The sequence below is a fragment of the Pseudorca crassidens genome, chromosome 16 (assembly GCF_039906515.1).
Source record: "Pseudorca crassidens isolate mPseCra1 chromosome 16, mPseCra1.hap1, whole genome shotgun sequence".
Classification (NCBI taxonomy): Eukaryota; Metazoa; Chordata; class Mammalia; order Artiodactyla; family Delphinidae; genus Pseudorca; species Pseudorca crassidens.
In genome coordinates, this window is record NC_090311.1 from 45,547,450 (window position 1) to 45,561,127 (window position 13,678).

Sequence of the window (13,678 nt, forward strand, 5' to 3'; positions counted from 1 at the left end):
TTATGTGATTATAGCAAAAAAGATCTGCTACATGGAGGGGGGGCAGGAGGGACCAAAGTGAAACAGAGCTGTTCTTCAAGAACTAGACACTGCTACTGATAACAAACAAAGGGTCTTGACTGGTTTAATGAATTCACTCCCATCTATGCATCTATAGTATCTTCCTGGAACTAATTTAAAGAAGACAAAAATGTTGGAGCTAGGGTTGCCAGATTTAGCAAATAAAAATGCAGTCGGCCCAGTTAAATTTCGGATAAACAATGACTTTTTTTTGTTTGTTTTGTTTTGTTTGCAGTACGCAGGCCTCTCGCTGTTGTGGCCTCTCCCGTTGCGGAGCACAGGCTCAGCAGCCATGGCTCACGGGCCCAGCCGCTCCGCCACATGTAGGATCTTCCCGGACCGGGGCACGAACCCGTGTTCCCTGCATCGGCAGGTGGACTCTCAACCACTGCGCCACCAGGGAAGCCCAACAATGACTTTTTAGTAAAGCATGCCCTACGCTTTATACTAAAAACTTATTCACTGTTTACTAAAATTCAAATTTAACTGGGTGTCCTGTATTTTATCTGGCAACCCTAAGGGAAGCCCAAATCAATCCAATTTCCTCACTTTGTAGCAGAAACTGTGACCCCAAGAAGGGAAGTGACTTACCTAAACCAAACATCAAGGAAGTCAGTTTGCTTTCAAAAGAGAAAACATATTTCACTAGGTCACCTTGGGTTCCACTCATGGTCCATTCGACCTCTGATTTTCACACACCTCACAGAAGCACCAAGCAGACAAGCTGTCAAAGGATATGGTTTTCCTCTTTTAACATCAAACTGTGAGTTCTAGTAAACTTACCAACTCTAGTCTTCAAAAACAACAAATGAGGAAACTATGTATTTCTCTTAACTTAAAAAAAAAAAATCCTCCTGATAATCTTTTTGCCTACACACCATCACCTCAGATTCTGTTTATGTTCACTCACTACATAAAACAGGACCTCCTTTTCTCCCAAACCTAGTTCTCTCAGGGGTATGGGAGCCGGGGAGGGGGGAGGAAGACAGTATAGCAGATAAAGATTCTGATTTTGACAAATTCGGCTTCCAAACAAGGTTTTAAGAAAAAAGGTTCCGTTGCATTTTTAAAAGCCTGGGGGGAGAAAAAAAAGTAACATAAACCATTATGACTTTCTCTAAGTTTTCTATTAAAAACTTCACCTAGTGAACAAGAATCCAAATCGTGTCAGGTGAAAAACTGAAAGTCCAACAGAAACTCAGCAATTAAAAGACGAAATATCTACCTATGCTTTCCCTCTGGCAGCTTCCAATGTATACAGGCCTCTCTCGAGATCACACACGTCGGAAGAGTAAGATCCTCAGAAATCACCTAGTCCATCCTTTCATTTTACAGATGTGGAAACTCAGGCCAAGGGGAGGGCTGACTTGCCCAAGGTCTCACAGCCCGTCGGGGGCAGGACTTCAACTGGGACTCCACGCTGGCAGCCCCGGGCCCTCAGCGCCCGATGGCTCCTGCGGCCCCCGGCTCAGCCCGGCCCAAGGGCAGCCTCGAAAACCGGGGCGGAAGAGCCCACGGCCCGGGGTCGCTGCCGCCTTTCGGCCGGATAGGCGCCTGGGCCCCGGCCCAGGGCGGTGCGAGACCCGGTCCTCGACGGCCGCCCCCGACCCGCCCACCTGTCGCGGACCGCACAACGGGCAGCCACACCCCCTGCCAGGGCCAGGGGCTCGGCCGGCCTCGACAGCGGCCAGCAGCGGCGGCTCCGCGCGGCGCGGGTACGCCGGACCCGAGGCCGCAGGAGTTACCTCAGGTGGGCGCTGAGCTCGCGGCGGGGAAACCCCCGCCCGCCTCGGGCATGCCGGAGACGCGGACGCAGCAGGGCTGCAGCTCGGCCACCGCTAAGCCTGTTTACAACCCTCCGCGGGAGGACGCCGACTGGTCTGTCACGTGATGCACACGTCACGTGCTCGACCGGGGTGGGGCAGAGGCGTTGCCCAGCGACGACGGTGATCTGGGGGCGGGCGTCGGCGTCGGCGCGGTCTTTCTGCTCTCCCAGCTCATGGGCTGCTGTGCAGAGTCGACAGCCGGCGCGCCCTGATCAACCCGGGCGAGGAAGAGGAAAGACCCACCACTGGCTTCGTCCTTTAGTGACCCCTGAGCCTAACCGCATGTATCATTCTTGTTTTGGAAGGGGGAGGGAATTCGGTCCGGCATTATGATGTTGAACTTGAAAAGAAAAATGGAAAATACTTCTTTACCCAAAGCTAGAAAACAAAGGGAGAGCAGAGGAATAAGCAATAATGGTTTGATTTGCCTTAATGAACACTTTTGTTTACTTTTGCTCCCTAATGTGAATGAAGGTCCACAGCCTACCATCCCCCCCATCATAGAAAGGCTGTGAAGAGGGCTTATGGGACTTCCAATTTTTATTTTAAATTATATTTTATTATCATTTCCATGATTAGTCTTTGTATATGTAAATACAAACATATCTAAGTAAATATTTGATTTGGCATTAAGCTTTTGTCCACATCAAACTTTCCTGGTTATAGCTCTGTCACTTTGTTTGTAGTGACTACTTCTACCAAGTGTAGTTTTCCTAGATCAAACTTTGTAGAAAGTCTCAGCCACTGACAATTTCTCCCATAATATTCATTATAAGCTGTGTAATAAATAATTTGTATTATTTCTTACTAAATTCATGAGTGAATTGGGAGCAAATACCTGCAGATATGCCAGTTGTTAGGTTGTCCTGGTGTGATCTATTGGGTAATCACATTCCACCATACATTTCCGATCACTTTGCATACTTAGCTATCTATGAGCACATTGACAGGGTCAAAACAGTGGACTCAAAATATCCTCCAGGTCAATAGGACAAGGTCAAATATCCTCTTCATTTCTATAACACACCTGGAATGCAGCACTACAAAGAGTACAAAATATAGTGATGGATCTTCGGCAATATTCATCTTGTACTATGGAAAATAGGTTACAAGGCCAGTTGCCACAACCTGGTTGACCTTTTCTGCTGCCTCTGGCAACAGATGTTCCACGAAGTCAGGAACAGTATCCTCCATTGGTGTTCCTTATCTGGGAAGCAAAGAAAGTTGGCTGATCCGTGCATGTGGAATCCTGCCATCCTTCAGTAGGAAGTGGCAAAGAACTTTTGTAGATCCAGAAGGATCTGTGGGTTAGGCAGTACTCTGGAGGCAATGCTAGGGTGAGCCAGGACTCACTGGAATTCTGGGGAGACATACAGAGATAAAAATTGATTGGTCAGTGGTCAGTGGATTAAAAGCCACAGGATTGGATGAGCTCACACAGAGCACTAACTCTGATACCTTCTGACCTCAACCCAGAATACAAAATACATTTTCCATACTGACTGTATTTACATGTATTGATCAATATATAGCTTAAAAGTTTCAAGAAGCAAATTTACCTTCCCTTTCTCTTCCACTTTATTCTGTTCAGTTTTTTAAAACTTCTGCTCCCAACTCAACTGATTTTTTTAACTGAATACTGGTTCTGTCCTACAGTTTGAAAATCACTGAAAGTCTCTGACCTAGGACATTAATTGCACAATTGCTGGGGAATAAAAGAGAGATCCAAAGGCTAGTCATATGGAGATTAGACTTCAGAGATTAGAAGATAAGCAAAGGAAATTTAGGAGCAGCCAGAGGTAAGAGGAGAAACAAAACAGAGGAGTCCTAAAGACGAAAGGAAGAAAATGTTTCAGGGAGAAGAAAATGCATGTGTCATTGGTCCTGAGAAGTTGAGTAAAATGAAAATTGACCTTTGGATTTGGCAGTTTACAGATCATTGAGAGCTTGAGAACAGAGCAATTAAGACAAAGTGGTGGGGATACAAGCTTGATTTTTTTTATTTTTTTCAAGCTTGATTTTAGAGATAGTAAATGGTGACAGCAAATAGATGTATTTCTTTTTGCTGTAAAGAGGAGCAGGGGAATGGGACAACAGCAGGTAAGAGATGTGGGCGTTAAGGTTCTCTGTTTAAATATTTATACGCTAATAGAAATGGGTGAACAAGGATTGCGAGCAGGCAGATACCGATAGTTTGGTAGACTTGTTTGATGCAGGTGGAATTTCTTTTCCAGTTATTCATAGTTTAATAAAATAAGCTGAGAGTGAGGAGGGGGAGAGATGTTGCTGGTGGTTTTGCGGGGGGGGGGTGGTGGTGAAAATCATCCAAGAGAGTGCAACATCCCAGCCCAGTTCCAGCCCCAGCCCGGTGATTCCCCACATGGACGACTGCTACACCTTTCTGTTTCCTGACTTCCATCCTGCCTCCTACAGTCTTTTTTCTATGCGATCACCAGCATGATTTTTCAAAACTTAAATTCCATTATAGAAACCCCCAATATTTTCCCAGTTCAGAATAAAGTCCAAAGTTCTTGCCTATAAAGTCCTCCATGACATAGCCCTTTATTTCCTGTCATCTCCCTCACTTGCTTTGCTCCAGCCAGCAGGCTTCTCTGCTATTTCTTCATTACCTCAGGCAAAGAACACTTTCCCCCATTTCTTCACTGCCTTTGTGACTTTACTTAAATGTTAACTTTCTCATAGTGGCTGTATTTGACCACCCTTTTTAAAACAACACTCGTATCTGTCACCCTACTCTGCTTGGTTTTTGTTATAGCACTTATTACCAGCTGTGGCAGAGACATTTACAGCTCATGAAATGTCCATTCCCCACCCCAATAACTCTTGCAATTAGGTAGGGCCATATGCCCAGCTCTGACCAATGGGTTGTGAGCAGAAGGGTGCTTCTACACTTCTAGGCAAGAGCATATTGGAGCCACCATGCAACCCTCCAGCTCTCTCTTCCCCTGATGCAGCAATCTCACAGACCACATGTGGCACTGGCAAACCACACAACAGAAACAGACTGAATCACTGAGTTACCTTATCAGGCAGTTGCCCTGAAAAGTTGCCTGGCTCACTGAATTTTGCAAGGGTGAAGAATAAACTTCGTGTTAAACCACTGAGCTTTGGGGGTTAATGTGTTACCACATTGTAACGTAACATCTGTTATAGTCTGAATTATGTCTCTTTAAAATTTATATGTTTAAGTCCTAAGTCCCAGTACCTCAGAATGTGACTGTATTGAAGATAGGCCCTTTAAAAAGGTAGTTAAGGTAAAATAAGGTCATTCAGGTGGGCCCTAATCCATTATGACCAGTATCCTCATAAGGAGAGATTAGGACACAGATACCCATAGAGGGAAGATCATGTGAAGACACAGGGAGAAGGCAGCTCTCTGCAAGCCAAGGAGAGAGGCCTCAGAGGAAACCAACCTGCCAACTCCTTGATCTCAGACTTCTAGCTTTCTAGAACTGTTAGAAAATAAACTTGTTTAAGCCACCCAGTCTATGGTACTTTGTTATGGCAGCCCTAGTAAACGAATACATCCTAACACCAATACTCCATCTGGCATATTTATTTTTATTGTTTCCCTTCTCTAGAATATAAGCACATAATGAAAGCAGGGATAGTTAGTTCAACACTATGTCCACAGCATTTAGAATAGTGCCTGACACCTAGTAGACGCTCAGTTAATACTTATTGAATGACTGAATACTGTATTTAAATGAAATTTTTTCCAAGAAAATCTCTGGGGCTCTACTCATTTTGCTAACTTTCCATAATATTTTTTAGATTCTTCTGAATTAAACTTCCCTTTTCATTTCTAATTTTACTAATTTACTTTTCTTTCTTAAGGTAATGTTGATATAAATTTGGCTGAAATATTGTGGAATAAGTGCAATTTTATTCAATTTCCAGTATTCACTTTCTTTTCTTTTCCTGATTTCCATTTTCTCTTTTCCTTTGGTTCCCTCAGTTCTTTTCCCAAGTTTTAGATCAGTTATAGTTTTTCTCTTTCTTTGTAACATAGACATTTCTACCTTATTTCTGGAATAAAGAATATAGCACTATTTTCTGGTAAGTTACAGCTTGGACTGTGTTGTGCAAATTTTAATAAGTACTATTTATGAAAGTTGGTGTATAAAATAATACTTTCTAGGATTTTTAAATATGTGTGAAGAATTTTTTAGTTTTCCATTATTGTTAAACACTTTAATGACAGCATTTTACAACAGAATACTTCTATGAATGTACTGTTTAAAATGTTTACTTTTTATATTTTACATGGATTTTCTTGCCCCCAAAGGAATCAAATACTTGAGAAAACATATATTCTCTATTTGTTCCATTTTATTGTCTACAAAAATGTTAAATTCATCTTGTTTTTCACTGTTGACTTGTCCTGTTATATCCACAATGGATGTTAAGGCACATACTAGCTAGTCTAGTCCACTTCTTTTTGGACATATTTTTTTTAAGTTTTTTTAATAAACTATTTTTTAGAATAGTTTGATTTACATAAAATTTTCAAGAGTTCCCATATATCCCACACCCAATCTCCCCTGTTAATACTTTATATTAGTATGGTATATTAAAGTCTATGCTTGATTCAAATTTCCTTAGTTTTTTTTCTTTTTTTTAATTTTTGGCCACAGTGTGTGGCATGTGGGATCTTAGTCCCCCAACCAGGGATCAAATCCGCGCCCCCTGCATCGGAAGGCGAAGTCTTAACCACTAGACTGCCAGGGAAGTCCCAGGGGCTGTGGGTTTTTGACAGGAAGATCACAGAGGTAAAGTGCCATTCTCACTACATCTAATCAAGGGTTCATTCTATCAACATGATGCATCATTGTTGATGTTTGACCTTGATCACCTGGCTGATGTAGTGTTTGTCAGGTTTCTCCATTGTAAAGTCACTCTTTCCCCCTTTCCACACTGTACGCATTGGAAGGAAGTCACTAAGCACAGTTCACAGTTACAGAATGGGGAGTTATACCCACTTTCTTGAGGGAGGACTATCTACAGAATTCTTCTGAATGGGAGATATGTCTCTTCTCAATCATTTTAAAATTTACTGTTTATGTAAGTGTAGACTCATGGATACTTGTACTTCGAATTATAATCCAATACTACTTTATTTTATTGCTCAGTGTTCCAGGTTTGGCTACTGGGAGCTCTTTCAGTTGACTACTGTGTCCCTTTGATATACCCCATCATTATTGTAGGTTTTTGGTGTGGGCTTTCTTTTTTCAGCACTCCCTTTCTTTCTGGCACTACAAGAAGTCATATTTCCTGTTCCAGTCCTAGAATCAGCCATTTCTCTAAGGAAGTATGGTATTGTCCTTTATTAGACAATTGGTATTAGAAACCAAGATCTGGGTGCTAGGTGTACTCTTTGCTACTAGGATGTTATTGCTTCTAGACCCTCTCAGCTGACACAGCAATGAAAGATATCCAGACAATTAATTTTTTTTTTTTGGCCATGCCACGCAGCACATGGGATCTTAGTTCCCCGACCAGAGATCAAACCCGCGCCCCCCTGCAGTGCAAGCACTGAGTCTTAACCACTGGACAGCCAGGGACGTCCTGAATTAAATATTATTAAGCAATAAGAAGAAATGAGCTAAAAGTTAAAAAGTAAACTAAAATTTGCCTGTATCTTTCTACTTCAGGTATTTCCTCTATAGCAAGGTGTTGGACTTTATTTTTTTATCTTACCTGTAACTTTTTCTTTTTATGACTTAAGTCTATTAGCACTCCTTCCATCCTTTATGAACTTTTCTTCCCTTAATGTCTTTGTTTTAAATGTCTACTTTAAGTATTTCTATTGGTAAACATTGGTTTTTGAAAAATAAGACTGAATATGTTTATATATTAAGGATGTGATTATAATTAAGAAATACTATATAGACTAAAATCTCAACCTTATTCTTTTTTCTTTTTCTTTGTATATAATAAAATGTTTGATTCTCTTCTTGAGCAGATTGGATATAAGCTTTGGGGCTGATCTAGTGTCCCTGAATTCTTTTCATTAGGATTTTGTCCTTTATATTTTGCTGCTACCCCCAGCAAACCTTAAATTCTCATCCCTTTTGGAATCTAATCATTCTTTTGTAACAGAAACCGTAGGTAGCTGACCCAGTCTCCATTTCCAGTCTCTTTCTTCCTTGCTTGAAACTGCTATAATGGAAAAGCTAAAACTTTGATCTCCTAGGTGCCCTTATAATAGTGTTCTGGTCAATTACATATAGGATAAAGTCTCTGATCAGGGCATCCCTTCCTGAATAAAGGGGTAAAGCCCAACTAGGAAAAAAGTCTTTATGAGTTTTTTTTTTTTCTTTTCTTTTCTCCTAGGTCTCTCCCTCATCATTAACCCCTTTTCCTAGCTAATTATCACTTGTTACTCTTTGAGAGGTTTCAACTTAAAGAGTACTGGACTAGATCAGATGCTTCTGTTGCATATTTGCATATGTCCACATTTTTTCCTTTATAATATTTATCAAAATTATAATTAAATAATGACATGGTTAGTTGTTTAAAGTCTGTCTGTATTGCAATGTAAACTCCACCTGTCAAGTTCACCTATTTTCCAAACAACTAATTATAATTACTTGCACGTGGGAGGCACTCAATAAATATTTGAATGAAGGAGTTTCCAAAAGAGGATTACCTGACAAGCACAATCACCAAGCACACGTAAATTAAGCAATACTTCCACTTTTATCCTTGGCCCCTACCCACACTAAGCAGTCACATTCTTCATAGCCATGTACAAAATCATCAAGTATTTGAAAAAGATCAGTAACACAAAAGAAAGAGATTAACACTGCGAAATAATCCAAGAAAATGAATCGAAAAAATTCAACTAAAAGTTTCAGTTTCCAGAAATAAAGCTGACTAGGTTATTTGAGCCACTCCTCCGGCTGAAACTGCTGGACAAAAATTTTAAATGTATATATTCTTAAAGAATCAAAGAACTGGCAAGAGTCTTGAGAATCACTGGGCTGAAATCTAGGTGAAAGCATGCATCCAAAGAGGTAGGCAGAGCACTGAAATCCTGTCTATACTAAGTGTATACGCCAAACCATGACTCACAGGGCCAGGGAGACAGAAGTCAAGGCTCAATATCATTCAAGGGAGACCCTCTCCCCTCCAAAGCTGGGATCGTACTCCACCCCTCACCCCTAAAGCTGTAAAGAAAGGTAACTTGGAGCTGGTGGGGAGGCTGGCTGACACAAGCAGGAACATGTGAGAAGTAAACAAAAACCAATCACTGGAATGACTAGAGATCGTAAGTACTGGTAAGGATGTGAAACAGAGGACTCTCAAACTGCTATGAGTAGAGATAAGCTGGTAAAATCCATTTTGGAAAATTCATTGATATCATCTAATAGGTTGAACGAACACAATAATCATCCATGATCCAGCAATTATGCTCTTAGGTGTAGACTCAAAAGAAATGTGTATACCTGTGCTCCAGGAGACATGTGCACAAATGTTCATAGCAGCATTGTATATAATACTCAAGGCTAGAAACAACCCAAATGTGCATCAGCGGTAAATGGAAACATAAATTGTGGCACAGTCATATAGAAGAACACTTCGATAAAAATTAGGTACAACTACATGCGACACAAATAAGTCTCATAATCAACACTGAATGAAAAAAGCCAGAAAAAGAATACATGCCATACAATTTCACTAGGTAAAGGTTTTTGTTTTTGTAAAGCAAAACTGCAGGGATACATGCTTAGATGGTAAAACCATTAAAAAAATGCAAATATGTGTCTCCTCCAAATTCATATGTTGAAGCCCTAACCCCCAGCATGGCTATATTTGGAGTAAGGAAGTAATTAAGGTTAAAAGAGGTCATTAGAGAGAGGCCCTGATCCCATGGTATTAATGTCTTTGTAAGAAGAGACATCAAAGTTCCGTGTGTGCACACTGAGGAAAGACCATGTGAGGACAGAAAGAGAGCAGCTCTCTGAAAGCCAGTAAGAAAGATCTTACCAGAAATCCACCCTGCTGGATCCCTTGAACTGGGACTTCAAGCCTCCAGAACTGTGAGAAAATTAATTTCTGTTGTTTAATTTCTGTTCTCACAGTTTTCTCTGTTTAAGCCACCCAGTCTGTGGTATTTTGTGTTATGGCAGCATGAGCAGACTAATGCACTAAAAAATTGGGAAGTACAGTCTTGAAGTAATGAGTTATCATGCTAAATTCCTTACCTGTAATAATGGGGCATCAAAAAATAATGTTTATATTGGCTACTGTTATGACGGTAACTACCAGAAAAACTAAAATAGAAATTATTAAAAGAGATTGGGGGAGGTATACGGTGACCTTTTTACTTTCATTTTTCATCTTTATATAGTTTTTCTAAAACTATGTAATTTACTTTCATCAATCACTTTGAAAGTTTAACATAATTTTCAAAGAAAAATGAGAACATCATACCTTCTTTCCTAAATTTCAGTCATTCACGTCAACTTTTATGATATTTGTTGTATGTACCCTTGCTTGGCAATTTTCAATCAGTTTTTTTTAACCTATATCAATTTATTTTATTTTCAACTTAAGTTACTTAGAGTTACATTTTTTTTCTGATACAATATATAATTATTAAAAAATGTTGGGCTTCCCTGGTGGCGCAGTGGTTGAGAGTCCGCCTGCCGATGCAGGGGACGCGGGTTCGTGCCCCGGTCTGAGAGGATCCCACATGCCGCGGAGTGGCTGGGCCTGTGAGCCATGGCTGCTGAGGCTGTGCGTCTGGAGCCTGTGCTCCACAACGGGAGAGACCACAGCAGTGAGAGGCCTGCGTACCGCAAAAAAAAAAAAAAAAAATGTTCATCCATGTATCACTTAAAATCATCTCATGTTCCAGTAGTGGTATAGCGGTCATAATTTGGGAAACACTGCTACATACAGGACTGAATTATCTATCATGATGGCATAAAACCATATGAAACATATATCAGAAAATTAATTCCCTTCTTCTTTTTAAAATTAAATACCTCCACAAGTTAACAACACTGATAAAATTTTAAAACATCTTAGTATTTAAAGTTCCCATATTAGAATGATTAAAGTTCACTAAACTTGAAAATATTTCATGTAGGTAAAAGTTAAAATTTTTCAGACTTTTAGTGTTGCTAAAACCAAATGCTTACTGTTTAAAAAAATCCAGAAACTAGATTTTATTATATAAAGTTAGTTTAATTATATAAAACAATATAAATGCCTTAATTTTTTTGTCATGGTAAGCTGTCCAATAAAATTAATTCATTTAACTAATGTTTAACCAGTGCCTATAGGCAAGGCATTCTGCTAATTATTAGCAATGCAAGGATAGATCTGAAGTCTCTAAAAATTATGATCACTTCCCCGTAAGAATTTAAGGCATAAAGAAATGGCTCCCAGGGGATATATGTATGTATATAGCTGATTCCCTTTGTTATACAGCAGAAACTAACACACCATTGTAAAGCAATTACACTCCAATAAAGATGTTTAAATATATATATATATATATATATATAATTTCTTGAATTAAACTGGTTTATTTCTCAGTGACTTAGAAATTAGAAAAAAAAGACTCAACTTTGACCAAAATCTTTGGTAAACTTAAAACAAGACTTCTTTCTACATGGTCTTGGTTTATAAAGCATAGTGCACTAAGCATATACCAAACATGTCCTAAGCATCCACATTTATCTATAGAATAAATACGTCTTGGCCCACTTTTCAGCAGCCTATCCGTGTAATAGAGTAAAAGCTGAACTGCTCAACACAGATGGAAATATTTTTCATTAGCCTATATAGCCCCCCTTAAAAAGTATGCTATCAACCCCTAATTGCATCACTACTCCACTAATTTCTCACCTTTCCCTTTTGTAAATGTATTTCCTTCTTGCTCTGAAGTAATTTTTCTCCACTCAACATTTAATCTCTTCTAGGAAGCAGAGGAAGGGTAACGGAACTCTTCATTTCATTCAGCCTTGCATGGAGAAAGAGGCCCTGTGGCCCTGTGGAGCACCTAAATTAGCCTTCTGGTACCAGTGCAGATCCCACTTGGGTTGGACTAGAGTTGCAGAGTCTACTTGGGTTGCCTGCCAGCTATTTACCGGGGTTCAGCATCAGATTCAACTAAGCTTCCATAAAGCAAGTGGCCTCCCAAAAGCTGGTATATTAGCTACATCTGGGGAGCAGGGCCCTTACACCTTAAAAGCGTTCTTTTATACTGACAGTCATTTTTTCCAAGTAGAATAAATTACTGATTTATTTAATTAAACTGTTTTATTTTAAAGTATTTATAAAAGAAAAATTATTGTGAATAATCAAAATCATAATGAAATTGAATATTTATTTGAATTTCTCCTGGTAATAGCACTCAACATAAGAAAAACAAACCAAGCTGTGAGATTTTGTTTTCTGTATAGCCATTTTTCAAAAAGTGAAAAGTTGGGTTCTGTATTTAATGGCAACAAGTGGGACATCATCTATTTTAAAACTACCATTCAAAAAGTAGTATTTTAAGAAATATATACTATGATTAACATGATGTGTTTTATAGAATGGATACATATCTGAATGTCAGTCTGAATATGGAAGAAATATATGTGTTAAAACCACACTGGAAAACCAAATGTTCTTTTTTTACAAAAAGCTTGAAATAAAAAGGAACTTGCCAGTAAACTCAATAAACTTTCACATATGGGATATTTGTTTTAAATCCCCACCCACCCCACCCCCACAAAAAAAATTGTAGATTTGAATAGAGCCATTACATGAAGGCTTATTTCTGTACAACATGGAAGCTGGTTACATAGTCAATGTTAACTTCCTAAAGTGCATCTTTTGAAGACTTGTCTAGTAAAATTGCAGTATCAAATATAAAATACTTAACACATGACATGCAATAACAAAGCTAAACCATTATAGTTTAAAGTTTTTAAAACTACTTTTAAAACTTTTGATTCACCAAAGAATGAAGATGTCAAATACAGTAGCATTCTCATTCTCCAACAGTATGCATTATATGCTTTGGCAAATCTTTTGGAGTCGAACAAAAATAATGCAGTCTAAACAACATTTCTTCTGTCATTGTAATACGATTCCTCGGGCAGAACATTTAGGTGCAGAGCAAGAGTTAGATTTTTGGAAGTTTTGGTGCATTAACCACAGGATTTGCCTCCTGTAAGTATCTCCTCCCTGCACTCTTGTAATCATAGGTGCAGCTGTGAGTTTCTGCATAGCGATGAGATGCACAGAAGTTGTTTCCACATCTAAAGCACAAAAAAAGTTTATGTGAATAGTCACATTTCTACAAGAACCTCATCTCTCTGGGAGATCAAAGCTTGATTTCACGTAGTCCAGCAGGAGCCCTTTAGTCCTCTTTAGAATTGCAGGGCTGACATTTCCCTTCTACTCATAAACAAGCACAAGCACCCCAAAAAAAGAACCGGTTAATTGTCTATGAATATGGGACTTTATAATAAAGAATCTCTTCTGGAGTGAAACAGGCTGTTGACCTCTAGGAAGTAGTAAAACTGCAAAAAGCAATAAATATATCTACCACTTCCTCTTATATCTAGTAAACCTGGGAGAACTCTGAATTTCTGAGAAATTCAGTCTCATAAGAAAATTAAATTATGTAAAACCTAACTATGCCATGAAAGGATTTTAAAGTACTTCTAGCAACAAGATAAGCTGTTTCCATTTGAACAGAATACACTCTAAAAAGCAGCAGCTTTGTTTAATGCCTGGCCTCAACCTAAGGGCAGACACCA

General features: G+C 39.3%; 2 protein-coding genes across 11 annotated transcripts in view; both read right to left on the reverse strand.

The window, feature by feature from the left end:
• MARCHF8 (membrane associated ring-CH-type finger 8) overlaps positions 1-1,934 on the reverse strand; it is a 118,476-nt gene extending 116,542 nt beyond the window's left edge. For 5 of the 9 annotated variants that reach the window (XM_067710198.1, XM_067710201.1, XM_067710192.1 and 2 more), the window contains exon 1: positions 1,286-1,795. The gene's annotated coding sequence lies outside the window, so the exon portion shown is untranslated. The other 4 variants (XM_067710193.1, XM_067710195.1, XM_067710202.1 and 1 more) reach the window with 3 other exon arrangements.
• A 10,298-nt stretch (positions 1,935-12,232) lies between these two features.
• Positions 12,233-13,678, reverse strand: part of ZFAND4 (zinc finger AN1-type containing 4) — a 72,668-nt gene continuing 71,222 nt past the window's right edge. For both annotated transcript variants that reach the window (XM_067710204.1, XM_067710203.1), the window contains exon 10: positions 12,233-13,174. In XM_067710204.1, coding sequence (XP_067566305.1) covers positions 13,039-13,174 — 136 coding nt within the window. In that variant the 3' untranslated portion in view covers positions 12,233-13,038. The remainder of the gene's footprint in view (positions 13,175-13,678) is intronic.